Source organism: Elephantulus edwardii, unplaced genomic scaffold (assembly GCF_000299155.1).
Source record: "Elephantulus edwardii isolate Elephantulus edwardi_28Jun2011 unplaced genomic scaffold, EleEdw1.0 scaffold00080, whole genome shotgun sequence".
NCBI lineage: Eukaryota > Metazoa > Chordata > Mammalia > Macroscelidea > Macroscelididae > Elephantulus > Elephantulus edwardii.
This window is the reverse complement of record NW_006399830.1, coordinates 6,076,072-6,098,745: the sequence shown is the minus strand read 5'-3', so window position 1 is coordinate 6,098,745 and position 22,674 is coordinate 6,076,072. Positions and strand designations below refer to the sequence as shown.

The following is a 22,674-nucleotide window of genomic DNA, read 5'->3' as shown; positions in this document are numbered from 1 at the left end:
GATGAGGGCATCATGGGTCAGGGAGGAGAAGCAGGGATTAGATGAGGGCATCATGGGTCAGGGAGGAGAAGCAGGGATTAGATGAGGGCATCATGGGTCAGGGAGGAGAAGCAGGGATTAGATGAGGGCATTGTCCAGGGCAGAGAAGCAGGGATTAGATGAGGGCATTGTCCAGGGCAGAGAAGCAGGGATTAGATGGGGGCATTGTCCAGGGCAGAGAAGCAGGGAGGAGGAGAGTAGGTTCAGGGAAGGTGAGCTCAGCTCGGGTTGGAGTGTGGAGTGACACCTACCAGCTGTGGCGGCGCGCACGGGGGACCCTACTCCTCAGAAAGGGTTTTGGAGGAGCCTGTCTTGGACACCTGGATGATTTCCACGGAGGTGATGCCCTTGCCGGCCACGCGGTGCCTGGTGCGCAGCTTGTTGAGGGCCGACTCGGCCATGCCGGCCCGCTCCTCGGCGTCGTCCAGCTCGTGCACTGTCTTCCGGTACCGCGCCAGCGTCTGGTTGGCCTGCTCCTCCTGTGAGGAAGGACGCAGAGGGAGGGTGGACATGGTGAGAAGGTGCACATAAAGCGGCCGGCCCTCCTTAACCATCACACATGAACATAGATGAAGTCCAGTAAAACCTGTCATACGAAACAGGAAGTCGGAGAAACGGCATTGGGAGCAGGGGGAAGAATAGGATGGCAACTCTGTACTTTCTGCACAGTTCTTCTGTAGACGCAAACTGCTTTCTAACAATCTAGAAATAATAATTAAATCAAACACACAACACAGCGGTCCTAGGAGGCATCTTCCCACCACCTTGGAAGAATGGTGTTGACATTTTGAGCTGAGTCTTTTGGGCCTTAATGCCTGTGCTGCTAAGTAAAACACGTTCTTATTGCACCTCCTGTGTTCTGTGGTTTGGGGCTGTATCTCTCCGTGCCCCTCGGAGAGTAGGATTAGTGTAAACTCTAACCCCCTGCACATTTCCCATCCTTTCAGTAGACAGCCAATTATCCTCATTCACTGATGGAATATTTGCACATTTGTTTCCTTGCTAAAACTTATCTGTGACTCCAAAATTAGTATGTGTTTTGCAATATTCATGGATATGCACAAAACATGAAAAAAAATCTCCCTCTGCATGCATGTTCCGGCTGACATCTAATGAACCAGCATGCCAGAGCATTTTTTGCTTCAGCTTTCACTGTAGAACTCCTTTTTTCGATCCATTTAGTTCTATGTTTTCACATTCTTATGCTTTCTAGGGGTGATTTCACTGTTTAAGATGTCCCCCAAGGATAGTGCTAAAGGACTGTCTTGCATTCTGGAAGCCCTAGAAATCTGGCTAGAAGGCACATATATTAGATGAACCTTGTTCAGGCGTGCACTAGGGAACTGCTGGCCTTGAGTTCAGTGCTAATGAGTCAGCACTCCATATTAAATACGGTGTCATTAGGGAGAAACCAACACAAAACAATGAGTTGGCTGATGAAAATGTGATCAGAGTCTTGCAGGAACCAACCCTGGGATTCCTCCAGGGTTGGTAGGTTACTGTTTGCCAATTCAGCATGTCAGCAACTTGGTGGATCATAGCTACCGTGGATAATGAGAATCCCCTGCACTGGTATTATAATTTTGTTTAGAGCAGTATTTGCTGAAAGGCTGGCTTTTTTTGAGCCTTTTGGGAAAGGCTTGAGTGACTCTTGGACCCCAGATGGTGGTCCCAGAACCAGCAGCAAATGATGATAGTTGAGAATCTAAGTCCTAACGGGTAGGAAGGGCTAGGTGGGCCTGGGCGTGTAAGGACGAGACTTGGAACCACCACTGACTGACAACCTGACTGTCATTTACTAAGACAGCAAAAGGATGTCCTGGTGACATAGTGTGTTAAGAAATGGGCTCCTAACCAAAAGGTTGACAGTTGGAACCCACTAGGCTCCATGGGGGAAAGTGAGACAAAAAAGATGCATAGCCTCAGAGACTCATGGATTGCTAAGAGTTGGAACTGACCCAATGGCAGTGGTTTTAAAATATGTGGCAGTACCCCACTCTCAGTGTGTCCCCTCACCTATAAAACAGGTTAATAATATCAACCTCCCTGCCTTAGAGTCGGGAAGATAAAACAAATGAAGGTCATTGTGAAAGCTACAATTGGAAAAGAGAGGAGTCCCTGCTGGAGCCCTGGTGGGAAAGCTGGATTAAGTATCGGGATGATAACTGATAGGTTGATGGTTCAAACCTACCAGCTAAAGATTTACTTCCTTGGAAGCCCTATGGGGCAGTTCTACTCTGTTCTCCAGGGTCACCCTGTACCAGAATGGACTTGAAGGCAGAGGGTCTTCTGGCTTTTGACCGCAGGCCAGGAGAATCAGCTAACGAGGACAGAGACACATGGACCTTCCAGGGCTGAAAGCACACCCTTCAGGCTGACTCTGACACCATGGTCATGTCCCCATTCTCAGGGGGAGTTGGGTTAATCACGTGTTCTTATTCCCAGTGCAGGGTGTCTGGTCCACTCATGCGCACAGCAAGGACAAAGTGTCTGGATGTCAAACTGGCACGAGCCATATTTTGGGCAATGCTTGACTTCCTTCCCTGTGGTTAGTCCTACCAAGGCTCTCACGACCTGGACTGGGAAGCGGAGGGAAGGGGAAGGAGGGGGCCGTGTGGCCAATACCCACCGCCTCCTCGATCTGGCGCTTGTAGATCTTCAGCTTGCCCTGCAGCTTCTCCACCAGCTCCTGCATGCGCTGGTTAGTCTTGTGGTCCTCCTCCGTCTGGAAGACCAGCTCCTTGAGCCGGCGCTCATTCTTACGCAGCGTCTTGACTGTCTCCATGTGCTGCTTCTGCTCACCGTCCAGCTCCGTCTCCAGCTCCTTGATCTGAGGGAGGAAGAGGGGCGGGCAGCCCAGTGAGCTCATGCTCTTGACCTTCCAAGCACAGTGACTTGTGAGTTGTGCCTCCAAGGTCTACCTCCTGCCCAGAAGTGACCAAGAGGAGTCAGACTGTTGTCAGGAGCCCTGATGGCACAGGGAACTACACACTGGACTGTGAACCCAAAGGCTTGGGGTTTAAACCCACTATTTCTTTGTGGGATGACATTGAGGCAGTCGCTCCTGTACGGACTCCTAGCCTCAAAAGCGCTGTGGGGCAGCCCCATTCTGTCCTGCAGGGGGCAGTGAGTCAGGACTGACCCGTCAGCAGCCAGTGCTTGGACTCTGGTTGTCACTTTCCCCTGAATCTTAAGCTCCTTCCTCTGAGAAATGACAGGCAACAGAAATTTCCAGAGTCTTCCAGTTCTGACCTTCTCTGATCAAATGACTATTTGCTGTGTGGTCATTGTTATGTGCTGTTGGGTTAGAATTGACTCATAGCTGACCCTCTAGTGGGTTTCAGAGATAGTAACTCGCAGTAACAGGAGATCACTCATCTGAGTACACAGAATGACCTGTAAGAACTATTGACAAAGGCCACTGCTCTGCTTTGGACATTCTGGGGAGAATGTGAAGGGGAAAGAAAAAGGAGGAAAAGCCTGCTCTTTCTTAATTTTCTTTTCCTCCCTTGACTTCTGCAGAACTCAACTTCCTATGAAATGCAAGGCTCAGTTTTTGGCAAAAAGCCCCCCAGCTGCGGTCTGGTGCCCCCTTTCTGCCTGGGCGCCTGCGGCCTGGCCCTCACCCTGGCTTCCAGCTTCATGATGGTGCGCTTCCCTCCTTTGAGGGCCAGCTGCTCGGCCTCCTCCATCTTGGCCTGCAGGTCTTTGATGTTGGCCTCGTAGTTCTTCTTGATCTTCTCCAGGTGCATGCAGTGGTCCTGCTCTTGCCGGAGCTCCTCCGCCATGCGGGCGGCCTGGGGAGGAACGAGCGTGAGCTCAGCTGGCTTCCTGTTGTGAGGAGACTTGTCCCCACCTCCCCATGATAGGTTCAAGTCCCAACGTGCAGTACCTGTGACTGTGACATTGTTTGGACATTAAGTCTTTGCAAGTGGTTTTCCCCTGGTCTCTCTCTCTCTCTCTCCAGACCAAGGGTTCCCACCCAGGAGCCCCCTTAATAAAGCTTCTTTAGCTTTAAAAAAAAGTCTTTGCAAGTGTAATTCGTTAACATGAAGTCTTACTAGAGTGGGGCAAGCCCTAATTCCATATGCCTGGAGTACTTATGAAAATAAGAGATACAGAGAGAAAGAGACAGGTGTACAGAAGAAAGATGGCCACATGAAGACGGAGGCAGAGAGCAGAGCAATGCTTCACAGGCCAGAAGACACCTGTACCGGACACTCGGAGAGACAAGGAAGGCTGTTCTCCTAGATCCTTCATGGGAGCACTGAGCTCCACCTTCTGACCTTCACATCTGAGGGAATCCATTTCGGCCTGGCTTGTGGTACTTTGCTACAGCGACCCTAGGAAACTAATACCGAAGCTTATGCCAGTGAACTTTGCGGAACCCTTGAGGGACCTTGTCTCCGCCATCTCCGGGAGACCGTATGGCTGATGAGAGAAGCTTCAGCACGACATGCTGAAGGAGGTGGCATCTGTGGCCCTCACAGGGAAAGGAGCGGGGTGGGCTCGTGCACTCACACCTTGGCCTCCCTGTCCCATGGTCTCCCCCCGACTCAAGCCAAGTCCTTTGCTAACATCTGTACATGGCACCTGGCTGATGTCTGCAGATGGCGCACAGCATGGGGAGGGGGGGAAACTCTAGACCCACACCCGACACTGTGTGACCTCTGGGGAGTTGTTTATCTCTCTGACCCCTGCGTCTTACATCCATTCAACAAATATTCATGGAGGGACTATGATATGCCAGGCTTGGGACACACACTTAATAAGGCTGGTTCAGTGCTCAGCTTTGCCAAAGAGCTGCCCTTTTCAGACTCGATCAGAGTGGGCACCACAACTCCACCTCACTTATTACTAGAGGAGGTGGCGATCTCTGCCCAGGCTCCTGGCCATTGGCAGGTGTCCAGCCCTCTCCCCAGCAGCAGGCCCGCACTCACGTCCGTCATGGCTTTCTTGGCCCTCTCGTCTGCGGAGCGGAACTCACTGATGAGCTCCTCATGCTCGTTGGAGATGCGTTGGACGTCAGACTCCAGCTTGCGCTTAACCACCAGGAGGCTTTGGTTCTAAGGAAGCAAAGGAAGTCAGGAGTCAGCAGGGAAATGGAAAACATGGGGAGGGGGGCGAGAAATGGGAAGAGTGCTGCTACATCATGAGTTCCAGCCACTGTCACAGATCAAAATGTGGACAGGTGTTCCGATGGAAAACCATTTGCTCTGTAAACTTTCGCTTAAATCACAATAAAGAGTTACAAGAAAAGAAAAGAACCCTGTTCTTTGACCACTCAGTAGGAAATGAGCCGAGACCTTTTGCTTGCGAGGGGCTCTCGCTTAAACTCTTCCCTGGGTTTCAGAGAACTGTTTGCATCAAGAGAGGCCCCCAGAATAATGTCAGCAGAGTGTCACTCTCAGGTGTGAACCTGGCTGTTACCAGCTTTCCGGTGTGAGCCCGGGTGTCACTAGCTTTCCGGTGTGAGCCTACATGTCACCGGCTGTGGGGTGTGAGCCCACGTGTCACCGTCTGTGGGGTGTGAGCCTGCGGGGTGTCACCGTCTGTGGGGTGTGAGCCTGGGTGTCACTGGCTGTTGGTGTGTGAGCCTACATGTCACTGGCTGCGGGGTGTGAGCCTGCGGGGTGTCACCGTCTGTGGGGTGTGAGCTGGGGGGGTGTCACCGGCTGTGGGGTGTGAGCCGGGGGGGTGTCACTGGCTGCGGGGTGTGAGCCTGGGGGGTGTCACTGGCTGCGGGGTGTGAGCTGAGGGGTGTCACTGACTGCAGGGTGTGAGCTGAGGCGTGTCACTGGCTGCGGGGTGTGAGCCTGGGGGGTGTCACTGGCTGCGGGGTGTGAGCCTGGGGGGTGTCACCAGCTGTGGGGTGTGAGCCGGCGTGCCTCCTACCTGCACGTTGACCTCGTTGTGCCGCTCTGTGAGCTCCAGCACCTCCTGCTCCAGCAGCTTGCGTGAGCGCTCGCTGCCCTCCAGGGCTGAGCGCACCTCCTCCAGCTCGGTCTGCAGCAGGCTGAGGCGCCGCTCCTGCAGGTTGTACTGCTCCCGCAGCTCCTCGTGCTGCCGGGCGTCCTCGTCCATCTGGACCTGCAGGTCCTGGGGGAGGGAGGACAGAGGCCGGCCTGAGCAGATCACTGGGGCACGCTGACCAGGTGGCAGTGGGGCATGCTGACCGGGGGGGCAGGCTCTTTGGGGAACCAGGAAGAAGAGTTCATGGCTGAGGGCTCAGGAGTCCTAAGGACTTGTCCAGCAGGAGGTCAGCAAGAGGTCGACGTTTGGTGATGGAGGAGGCCTCTCCAGGAGGCCTTCCCTGATGACCTTGGACAGTCACCCAGTCCCTTTCCTGCCCTCCTGTGTTTCTCTGGCACATGGAACCATTTTCAGTGCTACAGGTTGTCTTATTTGTGGCTTGTTGTCTAGCTGCAGGGATGCTTGTCGGCCTTGCCTACTCAAACCCCGTGCTCTGGTGCCCGAGCCTGGTGGGAGGGCAGGCCGCCATGCCAGTGCCCACCATGTCCACCACATGGATCTAGCTCTGCTTCAGACAGTGCCAGCCCTCAGGCTGCACAGACACGACTCTACTCGTGTTTATTTCAGAGGGTGAATGGCAGCTTCATGAGTTTGTTGTGTTCTCTACTTTGTTCTCTTGAAATATCTTAACAGAAATTAAAAATGGCTTAAAAATATAGACTCTGATTGCCTTCTCCCCAGTCATCCAGGACAAGGCCTTTGGTGGCTGGGAGCTCTCATTTCCACACTGCCCCAGCCTCCTGTTCTCTGGCTGTCACTTCGTGTTCGTGCTGTTCTTGTGTTTACTCGTTCTGAGGGGACGGATGAGACCAGCTCCCTGCAAGCTCACCCAGCAGAGCTGAGGGCCCCTTGCCCCTAGATAGCTACCTTGATTTGCTGCTGCAGCCTCTTCAGCGTCTTCACCAGCTCGCTGTTGTTCTTGTTGGCATGATCCAGCTGGATTTCCATCTCGTTCAGGTCTGTTTCCATCTTCTTCTTAAGTCGGAGCGCCTCTGCCCGGCCCTTGGCCTCTGCCTCCAGGCTGGCCTGCAAGGACTCGATTGCCCGCTGGTGGTTCTTCCTGCAAGCCAGAGCAGAGCAGACAGTAGCCCCCAGGGCTGGCGTTCAGCCAGTGCTGAGCCCGCTGAAGAAGAGGCCTTCACGCATCGCAGAGCTGAAATAACCTCCTTTTATAGAATGGGACCAGAACAGGTCATTTAGATGTTCAATAAACTCTTGTTGAGTTGAGGTTGATGAGTGTTTTGCATGTAAAGATCCTGCCCTCTCTGAGGTCCCCAGCCCGTGTCCCCTCAGCTCAGCCCTCGGTGCCCTCTCTGTGCAGCCACACTGCTGGGATGACAGCAGCTTGAGATGTGCTGGACCTCCGGATATGGGAGGAGAGAGGAGAGCATTCTTGTAAGTGATCACAATTGGGATTTGCCTAGACTGAAAAAGAAATTCAGCCCAAACCTGCAAAACATCACTGAAAGAAAGGGCTAAAAGAGCTTAAGAATAAGAGATATCCCATGACCATGAACTGGAGGGTTTAAGATTGCTAATATGGCAATATAATTTGACCAACAAAACCTTCAGCTGACCTTATTGCAGAGAGCAGGAAGCTGGTCCTAAAATTCATATGGGAATACAAAACCCCAAGACCCACTGCCCTCCACTCCCACTCATGGCTCCTCTCTTTTGGGTTCTCAGGCTGTAAATCTTTATGGGAGGAGACTGCCTGTCTTTTCCATCCACAGACAGGAGGATCACACCTGTGCTATGGGGTAACATTACATGTCAGCGTTTATAAGCCACATCGGTGTAAGGGGCTAGCATTATCCCCATTTTACAGACGAGGAAACTGAGATTCAGAGAGGCTCACTGTCATTGCCCAAGTTCCTGGAGAACCTTTCTGAACCTCAGTTTCTTTCTCTGTAAAATGACCAGTATCAGGCTAGCTAAAACTCAGCTCCTGTACCGTGTCGCTTCAAATTCCTCTTCTTTCTCGTGGATCCTCCGGTCAATGTCAGCTTTCACCTGAGCCAGCTCCAGCTGAATTCGAATCACCTTACTCTCTTCAACCTGCCAGGAATGTAAACATCTGTCTTCCTGGCCAAGTAGCTCCAGAGGGTCCACGCCCCAAACAGCAGCCCCATGGTTACCTCCAGGGACGACTCCGCCTCCTCCAGAGCCACCTGGAGTTCCTCTTTCTCAATCTCCAGCTTTTTCTTCAACTTCTGCAGCTCATGCACACTGCGTCCTCCCTCTCCCAGCTGATCAATCAGGTCCTTTATCTCCTCTGGGGAGTGGATGTTAATGAGGTAGACAAGGTTAACATTTTGCAGGGTTGTGATATGTGACTCAAAATGTGGCTCAGTGGGGTAAGACCCTCCCAGACTCAGATCAGAGGAAGTGATTTCCTCTCAACCAGGGACTCGTGTTCTTTCAGGGTTTGGACACTGGAGAACATTGGATTCAAGCTCCTCGTTTGTTTTATGGATGAGGAGTTATACCTGGAGAGGAGGGAGCAAACACGAGCAGCCCTGGGGCCAGTCTCTAGGGCTCTCAGCCACGCCAAAGCCTTCCTTTCCCAGACTCCAGGGACCCACAGGCGAATGCATTTGAGAGGATGTAGAGACTTTCTCATCTCCTCCTTTCACCCCTGTGTCGCTCACAAGCAGGGTTTGTCCAGGAAACATGAGGACCTTGCTTTGTGACCACACAGGAGTCTGGGATGGAGCCTCTTTCTCCTGCACTCACCCTGCAGAGTCTTGTTCTCCTTCTTGACCGACTCCAGGTGCTCCAGGGACTCCTCGTAGGCGGTCTTGATCTTGAAGCTCTCGGTCATGTACATGCGGCATTCCTTCTGCGAGCTGTCCACCTCCACCTGCAGCTCCTCGCACTTCTGCTGCCACTCGGCCAGCATCTTGTCAAAGACCCTCTGCTTCTTGTCCAGGGCAGCAGCTGCAGCGTTGGCCTGGGGGGAGGTAGAGAGGGTCTCAGGGTTTGTTTTCCCCTGATTCCCCCTCCTGCAGTCTCCTCCCTTCCCTCTCTCTCTCTGGTAACTCTGATGACTGCTGACTTCATAGGAATTGGGATAGAAGTCCCCATTTATGGCACAACCAGAGAAAGAGCGGAGCTTATTGCTCTACAAGTCAAAAGTCCCCTGTGGCCAAGTCAGTCTTGACTCATCACAAATCCTACAGGACAGAGCAGAACTGCCTGATAGAGTTTATGAAGTTACAGATCTCTTTGGAAGTAGGTTGCTTCTCTTCTGCAAAGGAGCTACTGGGTTCGAGCAGATGACCTTTTAGCAGCAGAGTGCTGTAACTACTGTGCCACAAGGTCACTCTGATTATTCTTGGACTTGGCCTTCTCACAGACCTTCTGTATTATTTCTAACTCTGTATTTGCTGTTGGGCAATATTAGATTTTGTCACTATTTTGCTTTTCTCACTTGGGAGAAAGCCTTTGAAGGTCTTTGAACTTTCTGACTTCCCTGAAGTCTCTGCTGTGGATTTCACGTCCAGCCTACGTGCACACTGGGTGTGACCACACTCTGAATAGCCTGCTAAATGGCCCCTCCTGGCTGACATAAAGCGATGGTCTCTCTAAATCAAGCTAGGGATTGTGTGGCAGTGGAAATCACATAAATCCTGCTAGATATGGTTTGTGTAAGAGACACTGCATGACTTTCTAGACGAAACCCCATCCTTATGGATCTGAAGTGGCTTGTAGAGGTTTAAACTCTAAAGCACTGACAGGGAGCTCTGGTAGCTTAGTGGTAAGAAGTTGAGCTGGCAACCCAAAGGTACGTGGTTCAAATCTACCAACTGCTCTGTGAAAGAAAAATGGATGATCTACTCCTGTGTGATTTACAGCCTCTGAAAAATCCCTGGAGGTTCAGCTATGGGTTGGTTCCTACTGAATGATACATGACAACAAAGCACTGATGATGATGTGCTCAAACTCAAACCTGTGTCCACTGGGCTTGTGCTTGGCTCTGGAAAACCATGTGTCTCTCCATGATCACCTCAGGCATGTGACAGCCTCTCCCCAGAACCACTGTGAGCCAGGGACTTCACACAAAAGTGGCTTATGGGCTTTTGGACCCCTGACCTTCTCCAAGTCAATGGTGAGGTCCTCCACTTCTGCCTGCAGTCTCTGCTTATTTTTCTCCAGGGAGGCGGCCCGGGCCTGGGCAGCTTCAGCTGTCTCTTCTGCCTCCTGGAGCCTGGCGGCCAATTTCCTCCTACAGAAGAGGGTCAGGGAGGTGGTCAGAGAAACCTAGAGCCTGTGGTCCTGGCCTCTCTGCTACTGAACGTGGAACACTTCTGAACTAGCTGACCCATCGTGTGTATGTGACACAGATCTCAGGGGTCATGTTGGAAAAGATTTAGACAAAACGAGAGTACTTAGAGGGCAGCAGGCACGGTCAGTTCAGTCCTTCATTCAGTGGGTATCCCTGTTTCTCAGGAGCCCTGATGGAGCAGCATGTTATGTTGAACTTCTAGCAGAAAAGCTAGTGGTTTAAAGCCACCAGCCGTTCTGAAGGAGAAAGAGGAGGCAGCGTGCCTTGTGAAGCTTACAGCTGTGGAAACCTCCAGGCCGTCCTCTCCGTCCTGTGTGCCTGCGATGAGTTAGCATTGACTCAAGGGCAGTGGGTACTGTTCCAGGTGGTGAATACGACAGACTGAAAGCCCTGCCTTCGCGGAACTCCCGTTCTCAGGGAGGTGTATGTAGATGGATACACAACACACAGAATGTCAGATGGGGGTAAGTGCTACAAGGGAGATGAAAGTGGGGACAGAGCTGAGAATCCAGGCTGGAAGGGAGTGACAGCCGCTTTGCAGGAAGAGCCGAGTAGGGCTGGCTGAGAAGGGGACACTTAGGCCAGAGGGAGGAGCGGACAAGAGTCGGGGAGCATCTGGGGATGAGGATTCAGGTGAGGCTCTGAGGGTTAGGTTTATGGGTTGGTTTAGTGGAGAGCAGAGCCTTGGAGTGGGGCGAAGAGACTCCCAGCGGCTCTCAGTGGAGTCTGGAGGGCAGTGGGGGGAGGTCCAGGAGGGAGATGAAGGCTTAAGGAGGTGAGCTGCAAGGCACTGGGTTTGCTATGGCGTCATGGATGTCCTGTGTACCAAAGCAAGCAGGCTGGCAACCCCTCCCCTGGCTGGTCCAGAGGGGCTCACACACAGGGCTTTCCTGGCTGTAGGGACCCCACCCCAGTCTTGGAGTCACCTTCAAGTGTGTTGGCCCCATTCCCTCAGGGCCCCATGAGAGGTAATCCATACACCTAGATTTAGAGGACAGTTCACAGGACTAGGGATTGCTCCAGAGCTGGGAGGCTGGCAGAGACACCTTAGCCACTGAGCGTGGTCCAGTTCCCAAGCATTGCCCAGAACCACTCAATGAACCCCTGCCTTTGAGCAAGGCTTGTGGATGTTTCTTGGGCACAACAGGGGCCAGAAGCCCTGTTGGGGGTGGAGCCCCAGCTCCTGGTCCTTTAGGAAACCAGGGCCCAGCAAGGTGGGTAAGCCCACTGCTGGTGACTCAGCACCCTTATCAAACAAGGTAGGCCTGGCCCATGGGGATTCCTAGGAAAAAGACAGTCATATCTTTCATTTGCAGAGCAGATGGTGGGTTCCAATCAGTTACCTTTCAGTTAACGGCCAAGCACTTACGCCCTGTGCAACCAAGTGCTCTTTAAAGTAGCAAGGGGGCCCTTGAAAGTGGAAGATGAGGGCTGACTGGTGGCAGAGGTGCATATTTTGAGAGTGGAACACTCTTCTCCTGGGCTGGCCTGTCCTCTGCACACTCCCGCGCCCGCCGGGCTGTAGACGGCACTCACTTGGTCTCCTCCAGCTCCTCTGTCCTCTGGATGGCGTCGGTCTCATATCTGGTTCTCCATGTGGTCACCTCCGTGTTGAGCTTGGACACAAGGCGCTGCAGCTCTGACTTCCCACCCTGCTCCTCCTCCAGCTGCTCCTTCAGCAGGTCCAGGTCATGCTTGGTATTGGCGAGGCTCACCACGGCCGCACTGCGAGACTGTGGGGACGAGCCCATCAGAGCCCTGGGGGTCTCTCTCCTGCCCCCAGGGTCATCTCTTCAACAGACCGAACATTTCATCAGCAGGAACAGAAAGTGATGGGAGAAACAACGGCTCATCCAAGTCATCATTTTCAGTCTCATTTGCTCACACCCACAGCGTCCTACAATTTCGCAGCTAAGGTTTAATTGCTGTTCTATCAAACAGTTTTCACCTCCCTCTTTCGTCTGAGAACATTCGTGAAGGAGGCAGCTCAGCCCACTCCCACCTCTTTCATACCTTCGACTCTTCATCTAGCTGTCTCTTGTAATCATCCACTTGTGATGTCAGAGATGTCTTTATCCGCAGGATCTGGTTCAGTCGGCTCTGGGATTCTTCATATTCCCGGTTCACTTCGCTGTTTTCAGCTGGACGGGAAGGGAATGGAAGACATATTGGAAGAAGAACCAGCTCCCAGCCAAATCCTTGGTCCCTAGGGACCAAGTACTCAGCCAGACTCAATCCGTATGGAGTCTTGGCAACTGAGACGGCCACCTGGGAGGCCCAGAGAGCCACCCAAACTGTCACCCAAATTAAGTGCGGGGTCACTAACACCCAGATGATCGAATAGAGTAAGGGCCCCTGAAACAGTGAAGGACTCCCCTGCCCGGTCCCTGGCTCTCTGAAGGTGGCGTTGCTCACTCTCTGGGTCTCTTCTTAAGAAGTTAATTTTTTAGCACATACTCATTTTATATTATTATGAGTCATGTTTTGAAATATTTCACAATTATATTTTTCCTGTATGAATGACCTTCCTGCTAGCCTCACAGTGGCAGCTGAGAGATCTTACAGAAAAGTATTTAGATTCTGTCTCCTGCTTTTACTGCCTGAAGACTTGACCAGTTGTAACCGGTTGCCGTTGAGTAGATTCTGACCCTGTGACAACCTCACATGTCTCAGAGCAGAACTGTGCTCCATGGAGTTTTGATGCTGATGTTTTGGATATAAATTGCCAGGCCCGAGGCAGCTCTGTATGGACTTGTACCCCCAGCCTTTTGGTTACTGTGACTCCTAGAATACTCGGCATGTGTTGTCACATCATAGGGAGCGGAGAGCTCGGTGAGAGCGTTGGGGGGGAACCTAGCATATTCCTTGTCAAGGGGTCGTGAGCACACCTTGGAGGCGGGTCCTGATGGCATTGATTTCTGCTTGGTTTCTCTCCAGCTCTGCCACTTTGGCGTTGGCTTCTGACAAGCTGTCTTCCAGCTTGCGGACGTGGGCCTCGGCGTTCATCTGCTCAGGAGAATGAACCCAGTGTGGGATGAGGTGTGCCCTGCCTCCCGTCCCATTTCCCCAGTGTGGCCTTTGGGCTGTCCTTCTAGAACGCAAGGCTGACAGTCTCCTGTCTCAAACCCCACATGGCTCACTGGGATCGTGGTATCCAGAGCCTTAGCTAGCACTGGCCACCTAGCTAGCACTTTGTGGCCACTTCCCTTTGTAGCCACTGCAGCCCTTGTGGACCACAGCCAGTGAGAAAACATCTCTGCTGTTGGGTCAGTTCTGACTCAGCTACTGGCCACGGCTGTAAGTCTTTACAGAAGCAGACAGCCATCCTCTTTCTCCTTAGGGACAGCTGGTGTGATTGAACCTGCAAGCTTTTGGTTAGCAACACCACACATTACACGCTATGCCACCAGGCTCCTCAGCCAGGCCTTATACCCAGCTGTTGAATCATAGCCTAGTCTAGGGGTTGGGAGCTCTGGAGGCTTAGTGGTAAGGAATTGAGCTGCCAACACAAAGGTATGTGGTTCAAATCCACCAGCTGTTCCACAGGAGACAGGTGGATATTCTCCTCCTGCACAGTTTACTGCCTCTGAAAACCCTCTAGGGGGTCAGCTATGGGTTGGTTCTTACTCGACAGTACTCGGCAACAATCTAGGGATTTCTGTGCAGTACTGTGCAGACGTGGCTAATCTTTATAGTTAATCAACGCTAAGTCAAGGTCACATCACTCTTGGTAATGTGGATGGGCCTCGTCCAATTTTGCCTTAAGAGAAGGACTTCTGCTTCAGCACTGCAGCACAGGCATGCTGCCAAGGTGTCCGCCTGCTAGCTCACCCACGGGGTTAGGACGGACAGCCCCCAGCAGCCCACGAGCCAGAGCCCGAGAGGAAACCTCTGAGGCATTTCTCCGTTTCTGCGCACACAGGCAGACCTCGGAGATGCAGGTGCTTTGGTCGCAGAGCACCACGTTGTAGCAAACGTTGTGATAAAGCGAGTGGCCTGCGTTTCTTGGTTTCCCAGTATGTAGAAGAGTAGTTGTTGTTTTAGGAAAACAAGTGAATAAAGAGGCATGGTTGGTGAGGGAGAAGAGTTTTGTTGACATGCTGCCGTCGTCTCTAAAGTGTACAGCAGCACGATGGGAAAGTTTGACGTAGTGCGAGAATTACCAGAATGTGACACAGATAGGAAGTGAGAACATGCTGTTTAAAAACTGGTGTCGGGAGGCTTGTTTAATGCAGAGTTGCCACAAACCTTCGGTTGGTGAGAAATTCATTGTCTTTGTGGTGCAGTAAAGTGAACGGCAATCGAATGAGGTCGGCCTGTATGTGTGCGTCTATGTGACTCAAACATGACAGAAGTTACAAGGACGGCATAGGACAGGGTGGGGTCTCCTACTGTGTGTCGGCTTGCTGTCACTCAGAACCGACTTCAGGGTATTTGACAACAAGGAAACTCTGCATCTATAGCCCACTGGGTATGTTTCTCCAGAGAACCCTGACTAATGTTTCACGCTTCGTTTTTTCCTTTGAGTTGTGGTGCTATATGCATCATCATCTCTCTCTTAATACTATTTATTTAACCCCTGAAAAACATAGTCATAATAATGTCAACAGAACAGCTAACATCTGTTGCACTTATTCTAGGCAGCAGGGATCGACCTTCTACGGTGCTGTGAAGTAGGGATTATTATTATTTCCCCATTTTACAGATGAGGAAGTTGAGGCATGATTAGGTTATGTAATGTGGCCAAGGTTGGACAACCAGGCAAGTGGGACTGTGATGGCTTCACCCAGGCTCCCTGCAGTGCTTCCAGGACAAGCCCCCAAGGAGGCCTGGCTACCTCCCTGCGGCCCCCACCTTGGACTTCTGCATGTTCTCCACGCTGGCGTTGAGGTCGTCAATCTCGGCCTTCATGACCTGCTTGTCCTTCTCCAGCTTCGACTTGATCCTCTGCAGGCTCTCCACGTGCTCTGTCAGCTCGGCCATGGAGTCCGTGTGCTTCTTGCGCAGAGTGGAGGCTGTGGCCTCGCTCTGCAGGGCCGCCTCCTCCAGCTCACGCCGAAGCTTCAGCAGCTCGGCTTCCCGCTTCCGGTTCTGCTCAATCTGGGCATGGGGCAGGGGACAAGAGGGTCATGCTAGGCCCCCCTGCATCCACCATTCCCCCCTGAGCCTGAGAGGCTGTGGAGCCACTCAGTTTCTCTTCTGGTTAGCCCCAGGGACTCAGCAAGAAAGGACCAGTCATTAGCGCCTGCTCGACATTGGGCAGCTCCTTGCAGGCAGCAGTGGGGTGGGGGGTTCCTGACCCCTAGGAGGAGTACCTGAGCAGACGTGGCTCCACCAGCCTCCTCCAGCCTGTCGCTGAGGTCCTCCAGGTCCCGGGACAGGTCGCTGCGCTGTTTCTCCACCTGGCGATGGTGTGGGAGAGGAAGTTGTGCTGCTCAAGGCAGCCACCTTATCCTGCCAAGCCGTCATTCCTCTGCTGTGTCTGGGATGTGGACCTGTGTCCTGCCTGCCACCTCACTGGGCCCTCTCCCTGCACTGGGTGGGTGTGGATGCCCAACCCAAGCCTCCAGCCCACTCTGGCTAAATTTGAACCCACATCCAAACGAGGCACGTCTGTACCTGTGTGAATTGTCTTTGCAAGCTCTGGCCTCACCCCTTTCTGGGATTCCTACCTTTAATCTCCTCCTTCTTTTGCTTTTCCTGACATACGCTCCCCTTCTATACTTCTGGATAAGTGCAGGTGGGGGCTGTTTTAATCCTCTTGCATGGAGATTCCTCTCCAGGCCAGGCTCCCCTGAGGTGAACTCAGTCTCCGAGTTCCTACTGAACATGGTCCCTCTGCCCACCCCAGAGGAACAGACTCTTCTCTCAAGGCTGATGTGTAGCATCAAGATCACAGCCAGCATCTCTGTGTCTTGCATGCAACTGAGCATGTACATGCTGCATAGTGTCCAGCACACAGTAGGTGCTCAAGAAACACCTAGACCTTCTAATGGGGAAGGTCCTCCTCTTTTCTGGTTTCTGTGGAAGTTTCTGCCTACGGTTGGGTGTTTGTAGAAGAGGTAAAGTGCGTCATTACCTTGGCTCTCATGGCCCTCTCGGCTTCCAGCTCTTCCTCCAGCTCTTCGATGCGGGCCTAGCAGATAAAACCAGACAGAGAAGGGAGTCACCTCTCACTGAGAAGTTCAGAAGTGACCCGTTTAGCCTCTTAGGATGGAGAGGAGAGAATAGAGCTGAGCTTATAATGGCCACAAACCCAGCACTGAGGACACGTGCAAGGATTTGAGGCAGGAAGGGGCCAGCAGGACAGAGCGGTGGGGACAGGAAGTGACAAGGACAGAGCTGAGTCCTAAAGTGCCTGGTAGCCATGGTGGGGACAGTGCATTTGGTTCATGCCGTGTACAACTCAACCAAACCCACTATCGTCTGGTTGATTCTAACTCATATCATCCAATAAGACAGAATGGAACTGCCCAGTCGGGGTTTCTTGGCTATAAAGTACTTTACAGGAGTACACTCCCTCAACTGTCTCCTAAAGAGCAGATGGTGGATTTGAACCATCAACCTTTCATTTAGTTGTTGTCATAGGCTGTCAAGTGAGAACTGACTGTAGCTGACTCACCAGCAGTTTTTCCTGAAGGGCAGCTGGTGGATTCATCCAAACTATTAACCTGTCAGCAGCCGAGCTTTTTAACCCCTGCACCACTGGGGGTCCTGGACAGAGGGCTCTGGAGAGGGGCCTCAGAAGGGAGCTGGGACCTGTCCTCTAGGCTCACCTGGTGCTCCTTCAGCTTCCGCTGCAAGGTGGAGTTCAAGGACTGCTCGTCCTCGTATTTGGAGTTGACCGAATTGATCTCCATGTCTCGCCTGCAAGAGAAAGTTTGGGTTCCTGAGCTGACTGGGAGGACCAGCAAGCTGAGGAATGCAGGGGCCTGGACAGCCTCTACTGAAGCCCACTCATCACTCCTACCGCACCGGCCTTCTGGGGGACACACAGAGGATGGGCCTCCTCACAGTGGGAGGGTCAGACCTGGTGCTGTTTGCACCACTCAGGCGCTCCCTGGGAAATGTAGCAAATGACCACGTGGACGTACTTTTTCACCACCTCCTCTAGGTCCAGCTTGGACCTCTCCATCTCGTTGAGGTTATCGATGGTCATCTTCAGGTCACTCTCGGCCTTCCGCCGGGCCTTTTCCACCTCTGCCCGGATCTTCTTTTCTTGCTCCCAGTTGTCCTCCAGCTGTGGAGACAAGGACCCCAAGAGAAGTTAGTGGGGGAGTGTGTGAGGTCCTCTGCAATACGGAGCTGGACTGAGCCTCGCTCCTTGGCTGGGGCTCCAAGAGCCCCCTGCCCTGGGGGATGTGCCAGTCCAGTGTCCTAAAGTGTCTGAGGACTAAGCCCAGGGGCCAGCTTGCCCCCAGGTGGTGGATGCGGGCCCAGCTCTGGGTCGTACCTCGTGGATCTGGGTGTTAAGTTTGCTGTTGCTCTTGGTCAGGTGGTTCACCTTGTCTTCCTCAGCTTGTAGGTCGTCGAGGGTTTTCTGGAAGGAAACATGCACATGTGAGATAGTGCTATGGGGCAGACCCCGTTCTCTGGACTTGAGGAATCAAGGTGACTTCAGCTCCTGTCGGGCACTGGGCAGGACCAGGCAGATAGAGCGTGGTGGCAGCAAGTGGACCCTCAGGAGGTTCCTATCACAGGCTCTAGTTCTTCCTAGGCCCCAAGGAAGTCTGTGGGGGTTTCTGGTTGTCACAATGGTGGGGTCCCCCTAGCAATGAGTGGTTTGGTCGCTGGACGCTGCGTGTGCCCCCTGGCTCTAAATCATCTGCCTGATGAAGCGTGTTACTTCCACACCATGTGATTGGAGTACTACTGAAGTGCACACAGGGGGTAAGCCAGCTGCTCCAGACCTGGAGACCTGGAGCCTGGCACTATGTCACATGCAGCTGTGTAAATGTCACACACCATCCTAGCTACTTAAAGAGTGATGTGCCCTAAAAATGGAGAGATTGCTTCATTGTTTACAATTCCACAGAGAGCTGTTAAGTTTTGTAAAAATCTCATTCGAGACAACAGCCTCACGTGTCTGAGTCTCCCCTCTTTCCTGCATCCTGTACTGCCCGTACCTATAATCACACCCTGGACTTTCACCTACTCTGCCTGTACCTGCATCTGTACCACCTATACATTCATGTGCACTGCCTGTACCTGTGCCCACACAACATCCTGCTCACTGTCTCCTTCACCATAGTCATGCTACTTTCTCCTCTGAAAACTCACCAAATGATCAACTATGGGTTGGTTCCGATGGTACACAGCAACAACAAGTGCTCCAAACTCCTCCCCCTTCACCCTGCCCTTTTTATCGTCGTTTGAAGTGCAGAACCAATTAGCTTCCCACTCACCAGTTTACAGATGTTTGATCTCAGGAAGTGGCTTATCATTCTCTGCAAGTACCGTACTCTTCCTGCCTCCTCCCTGTGGTTCCCATTTCCTTCCATCTCTCTTTCCTGACCCTTCCTGCCTGTTGAGCTTTGATTTCTGGCAAATACTCCTGGCTGAGGGGCAGCCAAGCTGAACTGAGGTCTTGGGATTCAAACTGGAATGTTCAGAGCTTCAGCCCGGCCTGGGCAGGGGTGGGGCCTCAGCTCTACCTGGTGCAGTTCCTCCAGCGCCCGCTTCTCTTTCTGGAGCTTTGCGATAGAGTCTTCCCGGAGTGAGAGGTCGCCAGTCAGGGTGCGAACCTTGTGGTCCAGAGCCTGGAGATGGGGTGGAGGAGAGAGACGGCTTTCCAGCTGGAAACAGCCTCCATGGAGAGTTTCAAGGGCAGGCTCTTTGGGATCACTTGGGAGAAACCCCAATGCCCAGGGCTCATCCCAGAGCAGTTGAATCAGGTCTTGGTGGGAGGTGCAGTGAGTCACCAGGGCCAGCCTCTGGTCCTTGGGCAGAGGCATACCACTGCGTGGACACGCAGCCCACCCAGAACTGCTGGCCAGAATCTACGGCTTAGCAGACCCAGGGGAACGGTGCGTCCCCCAGAGGAGGAGCAGAGGATTAGGCAGAGGTGTGTGGGATCTCCACCTCCTGTGGGCCAACAGTTGAGTTAATCAGGTGGCAGGAGCCAGGCTTCCCACCAGGGTCATGGGGTGGGGGGCAGGTGCTCACAGGCACCTATGTGGTTCTGAAAAAACACTCTGAATGACCCCAGAGGGTCTGAGTGGGTGCAGGCCAGCCAGATCAGACAAGAGAGCTGGTGGGGGGCACAGTGGGTAGGGGACATAGCAGCTGGGGACGCAGAGGGTAAGGGCAATCCTGGGCATGTGGAGAGCCAGCAAGGCCTGAAGCTGGACCACATCTGTGCATTTGTCCTGCTGTCCCCATGATGGAACCAGCTTTCTGTCCCCTAACTCAGCTCTGTCCAGCAGAACCCTGTGTCAGTGGAAGTGTGGACTGTAACCACACACTCCTGAGCCCTTGGGTGTGGACAGTGTGTCAGCACTGCCTTTCACACGGCACTGGATGATTTACACGGAGGGACACACTTGTGGCAGCCACCGGACAGCACTGCTGGGCAGGCCGAGGGGCTGGTATCCGCTGTGGGTCAGGCAGAGGGTGTCCCGGGCCCAGAGGAGCCGGTGCACCTCACCTGCTTCTCCTTCTCTGTCTTGGCCAACGTGGTCTCCAGGCCCTCCAGGTCCCGCTTCAGGTCGCTCAGCTCCCCCTCCATCCTGCGCTTGGCGGCACTCAGAGAGGCTGACGTGCCCTCCTCCTCCTCCAGACGCTCCCGCATGTCCCCGATCTGACTCTCCAGCTCCATCTTGGTCTTCATCATCTGGGTCAGGCGCTCCTCCGCGTCCATCAGGTTCTCTTGTTCCTGTTGGAGAAGTGGAGGCATTCACCGTGTGGTGTGGCAGACTCGTGTTCTGCCCACTCAGCTCAGACGGGAAGGTCTGCAGAGCAGGGCTCTGACTCCAGGGGGCGCTCTTGATGGCACCTGATGTCGCCTCACCCCTGGCAGGCAGGGCCTGTATCTGCTCCTGCTGTGGGCAGATAAGAATTCCATGCAGACTTCCTGATAGTTTGGCTAAGGGTGATGCTATGAAGACGAATTTGCCTGTGGTCAGGGCAGGGCTCTGACACTGTCTGGCCTTGACTCCCCATCACCCTGGAGCACTGGGCAGAGGCCCATGCACTCCAACCTCCCACCCTTCCTTGGGGACCCACGTACAGCCTGCAGCTGGATGGTGAGGTCGTTCTTCTCCTGGCTGAGGGTGGCTGTCTTCTCCTCCAGGTCTTTGACCTTGTTCATCAGCTCCTGCGCCTTGGACATGGCGTCTCTCAGCTCCTCCTCCTTGGCCTTCATCTCCTCCTCTTGCCGTGCCACGTTCAGGAGTGGCTTGACCTGGGCGACAAGACACATCGTCAAGGGGTTGGGAGGGAGACTTTCTCTCCTGGGGAGCCAGGCGGCAGTGGAAGGACTCTGTGGCCGTGACCTCACACCGTCTCCCCATGTGTAATAGCGGGCTGAGCTTTTAGTGGCGCATCCTTGTCCTCCATGAGGAAGCCCATTGTGCTTGGGATCCGTTCTTAGGATGCCCATGGAGCCAAGACACATGAGGCCAGTTGTCTTCAGCACCTACGTGTGTCCAGGGCTCATGTCTGCGTGTACATTCCAGGAGCCCTGGCTGAATCCTCTGAATCATTTCCCTGCTTTTCACCCTCACCAATTCTCATCTTCCCTTTTCCCCTCTCCTCTCTCCTTCTCTCCTCTCTCCCTGACTTTCAACTGCTCATCTTTCCCCCTCTCCTTCCTGTTCCTTTCCTCTTCTCTCCTCTTTCCTCCCTTTTCATTTTATCCGCAACATAAAGTTCCAGCTCTCAGCTTGATCTTCCTGGCTCAGTGGTTACTTTATGCCTCTGGCCTTGGTCCCTGCGGCTTGTCTCTGTGGCTCTCACTGGGGGCAGTGGTCCCTGGTCTTCACCTGCAGACTGGAACTATGAATACATCTGGCATCTCTCACTGTGTCTCTGTTCCTGGGCTATTGAGTCTTCTTACCCAGACTAGCCCCTCTGAGATCTATCCCTACAGCATTCTGCAGAGAGGTAGGACAGGCTCTCTGAGTCAATGAATTAATTCCCCAAGAGGGCACTGCTGTGTGGGTTTGAGGCACCAAGCTTTAGATTAAGTGCAAACTTCTTGTGTCAACCAGTAACCTGGACCAAAGCAGGCTCCACTAAAAGTCCCAGAGGGATATGCCAAGACCCGAATGTGGTCCAATTGTAGGCTCCTGGCTTCCTGCCTAGTACGACAGTGCCAGGCTGCTGGAGGCACCCATACCCCACCATCAACTGATTCCAAGGACTGAGAAGAACTAAGAAACAGAGAGGGCAACGCCAAGACGTCTTGAGGCCTCTCCAGCCCGATGACGCACAGGAGGAGCTGCAGTGGCTCAGAGTCCCAGTGAAAGGGGCCCAGGACCAGCCTGCTTGTTTGGGGTGGGAGCACTCCCCGTCCTAGGAGGACTGGATCTCAAGAGAGGAGATGAAAGGTGGGGAAGACACAACATGATCTTTCCTACAGAGGAATGCACCTGTCTGGGTGAGGGCTGGACTCCTGCGTCTTGTCTCCAGCGTGCCCTCATTTTCAGACTATTCTTGTGGCATCCTGTGGTTTTGGACCCCTAAGAGATGCCTTCACCTGGCCCCTTGGCCCTCACCTTATTGTAGAGTTTCCACCAGCCCCAGAAACGCAGCTGCAGGAACTTGCGCACATTCCGCTGGATGACTTTCAGGCCAATTCTGGAAAAAGACCCCAGGGTTGCATGGATTAAAGGGCAGGCATCAGCCCAGCAATCCCACTCCTGGGTGTAAGCCTGATAAACAGGACGTGCCAGCTCACACAGATACGCACACACAGTACCCACTGCTTCCCTCTGCATGTGATAGAACGGGACATGCCAGCTCACACAGATACGTGCACACAGTGTCCACTGCTTCCCTCTGCACGTGATAGAACGGGACATGCCAGCTCGCACAGATACGCACACACCAGTATCCACTGCTGCCTTGTTAACGTGAAAACAGGACGTGCCAGCTCGCACACATTTGTGCACACCAGTGTCTACTGCTACCCTCTGCACGTGATAGAACGGATGTCCCAGCTCGCACAGATACGCACACACCACTATCCACTGCTGCCTTGTTAACATGAAAACAGGACGTGCCAGCTCGCACAGATATGCACACACCAGTGTCCACTGCTTCCCTCTGCACGTGATAGAACGGATGTCCCAGCTCGCACAGATATGCACACA

General features: G+C 53.2%; 1 protein-coding gene across 1 annotated transcript in view; it reads right to left on the bottom strand.

The window, feature by feature from the left end:
• Positions 1-317: 317 nt before the first annotated feature.
• The window catches only part of LOC102844354 (myosin-7-like), a 53,713-nt gene continuing 31,356 nt past the window's right edge, over positions 318-22,674 (bottom strand). Inside the window, exons 20-42 of the mRNA XM_006889634.1 lie at positions 22,078-22,159; positions 20,589-20,762; positions 20,007-20,234; positions 19,015-19,119; positions 17,814-17,900; positions 17,455-17,600; positions 17,137-17,227; positions 16,440-16,496; positions 15,676-15,762; positions 15,215-15,460; positions 13,249-13,366; positions 12,374-12,501; positions 11,897-12,093; positions 10,168-10,300; positions 8,809-9,025; positions 8,211-8,347; positions 8,027-8,130; positions 6,940-7,132; positions 5,935-6,138; positions 4,980-5,105; positions 3,666-3,836; positions 2,669-2,869; positions 318-518 (exon numbers count right to left, since the gene is read on the bottom strand). Of these exons, the coding sequence (XP_006889696.1) occupies positions 318-518; positions 2,669-2,869; positions 3,666-3,836; positions 4,980-5,105; positions 5,935-6,138; positions 6,940-7,132; positions 8,027-8,130; positions 8,211-8,347; positions 8,809-9,025; positions 10,168-10,300; positions 11,897-12,093; positions 12,374-12,501; positions 13,249-13,366; positions 15,215-15,460; positions 15,676-15,762; positions 16,440-16,496; positions 17,137-17,227; positions 17,455-17,600; positions 17,814-17,900; positions 19,015-19,119; positions 20,007-20,234; positions 20,589-20,762; positions 22,078-22,159 (3,433 nt within the window). The remainder of the gene's footprint in view (positions 519-2,668; positions 2,870-3,665; positions 3,837-4,979; positions 5,106-5,934; positions 6,139-6,939; positions 7,133-8,026; positions 8,131-8,210; positions 8,348-8,808; positions 9,026-10,167; positions 10,301-11,896; positions 12,094-12,373; positions 12,502-13,248; positions 13,367-15,214; positions 15,461-15,675; positions 15,763-16,439; positions 16,497-17,136; positions 17,228-17,454; positions 17,601-17,813; positions 17,901-19,014; positions 19,120-20,006; positions 20,235-20,588; positions 20,763-22,077; positions 22,160-22,674) is intronic.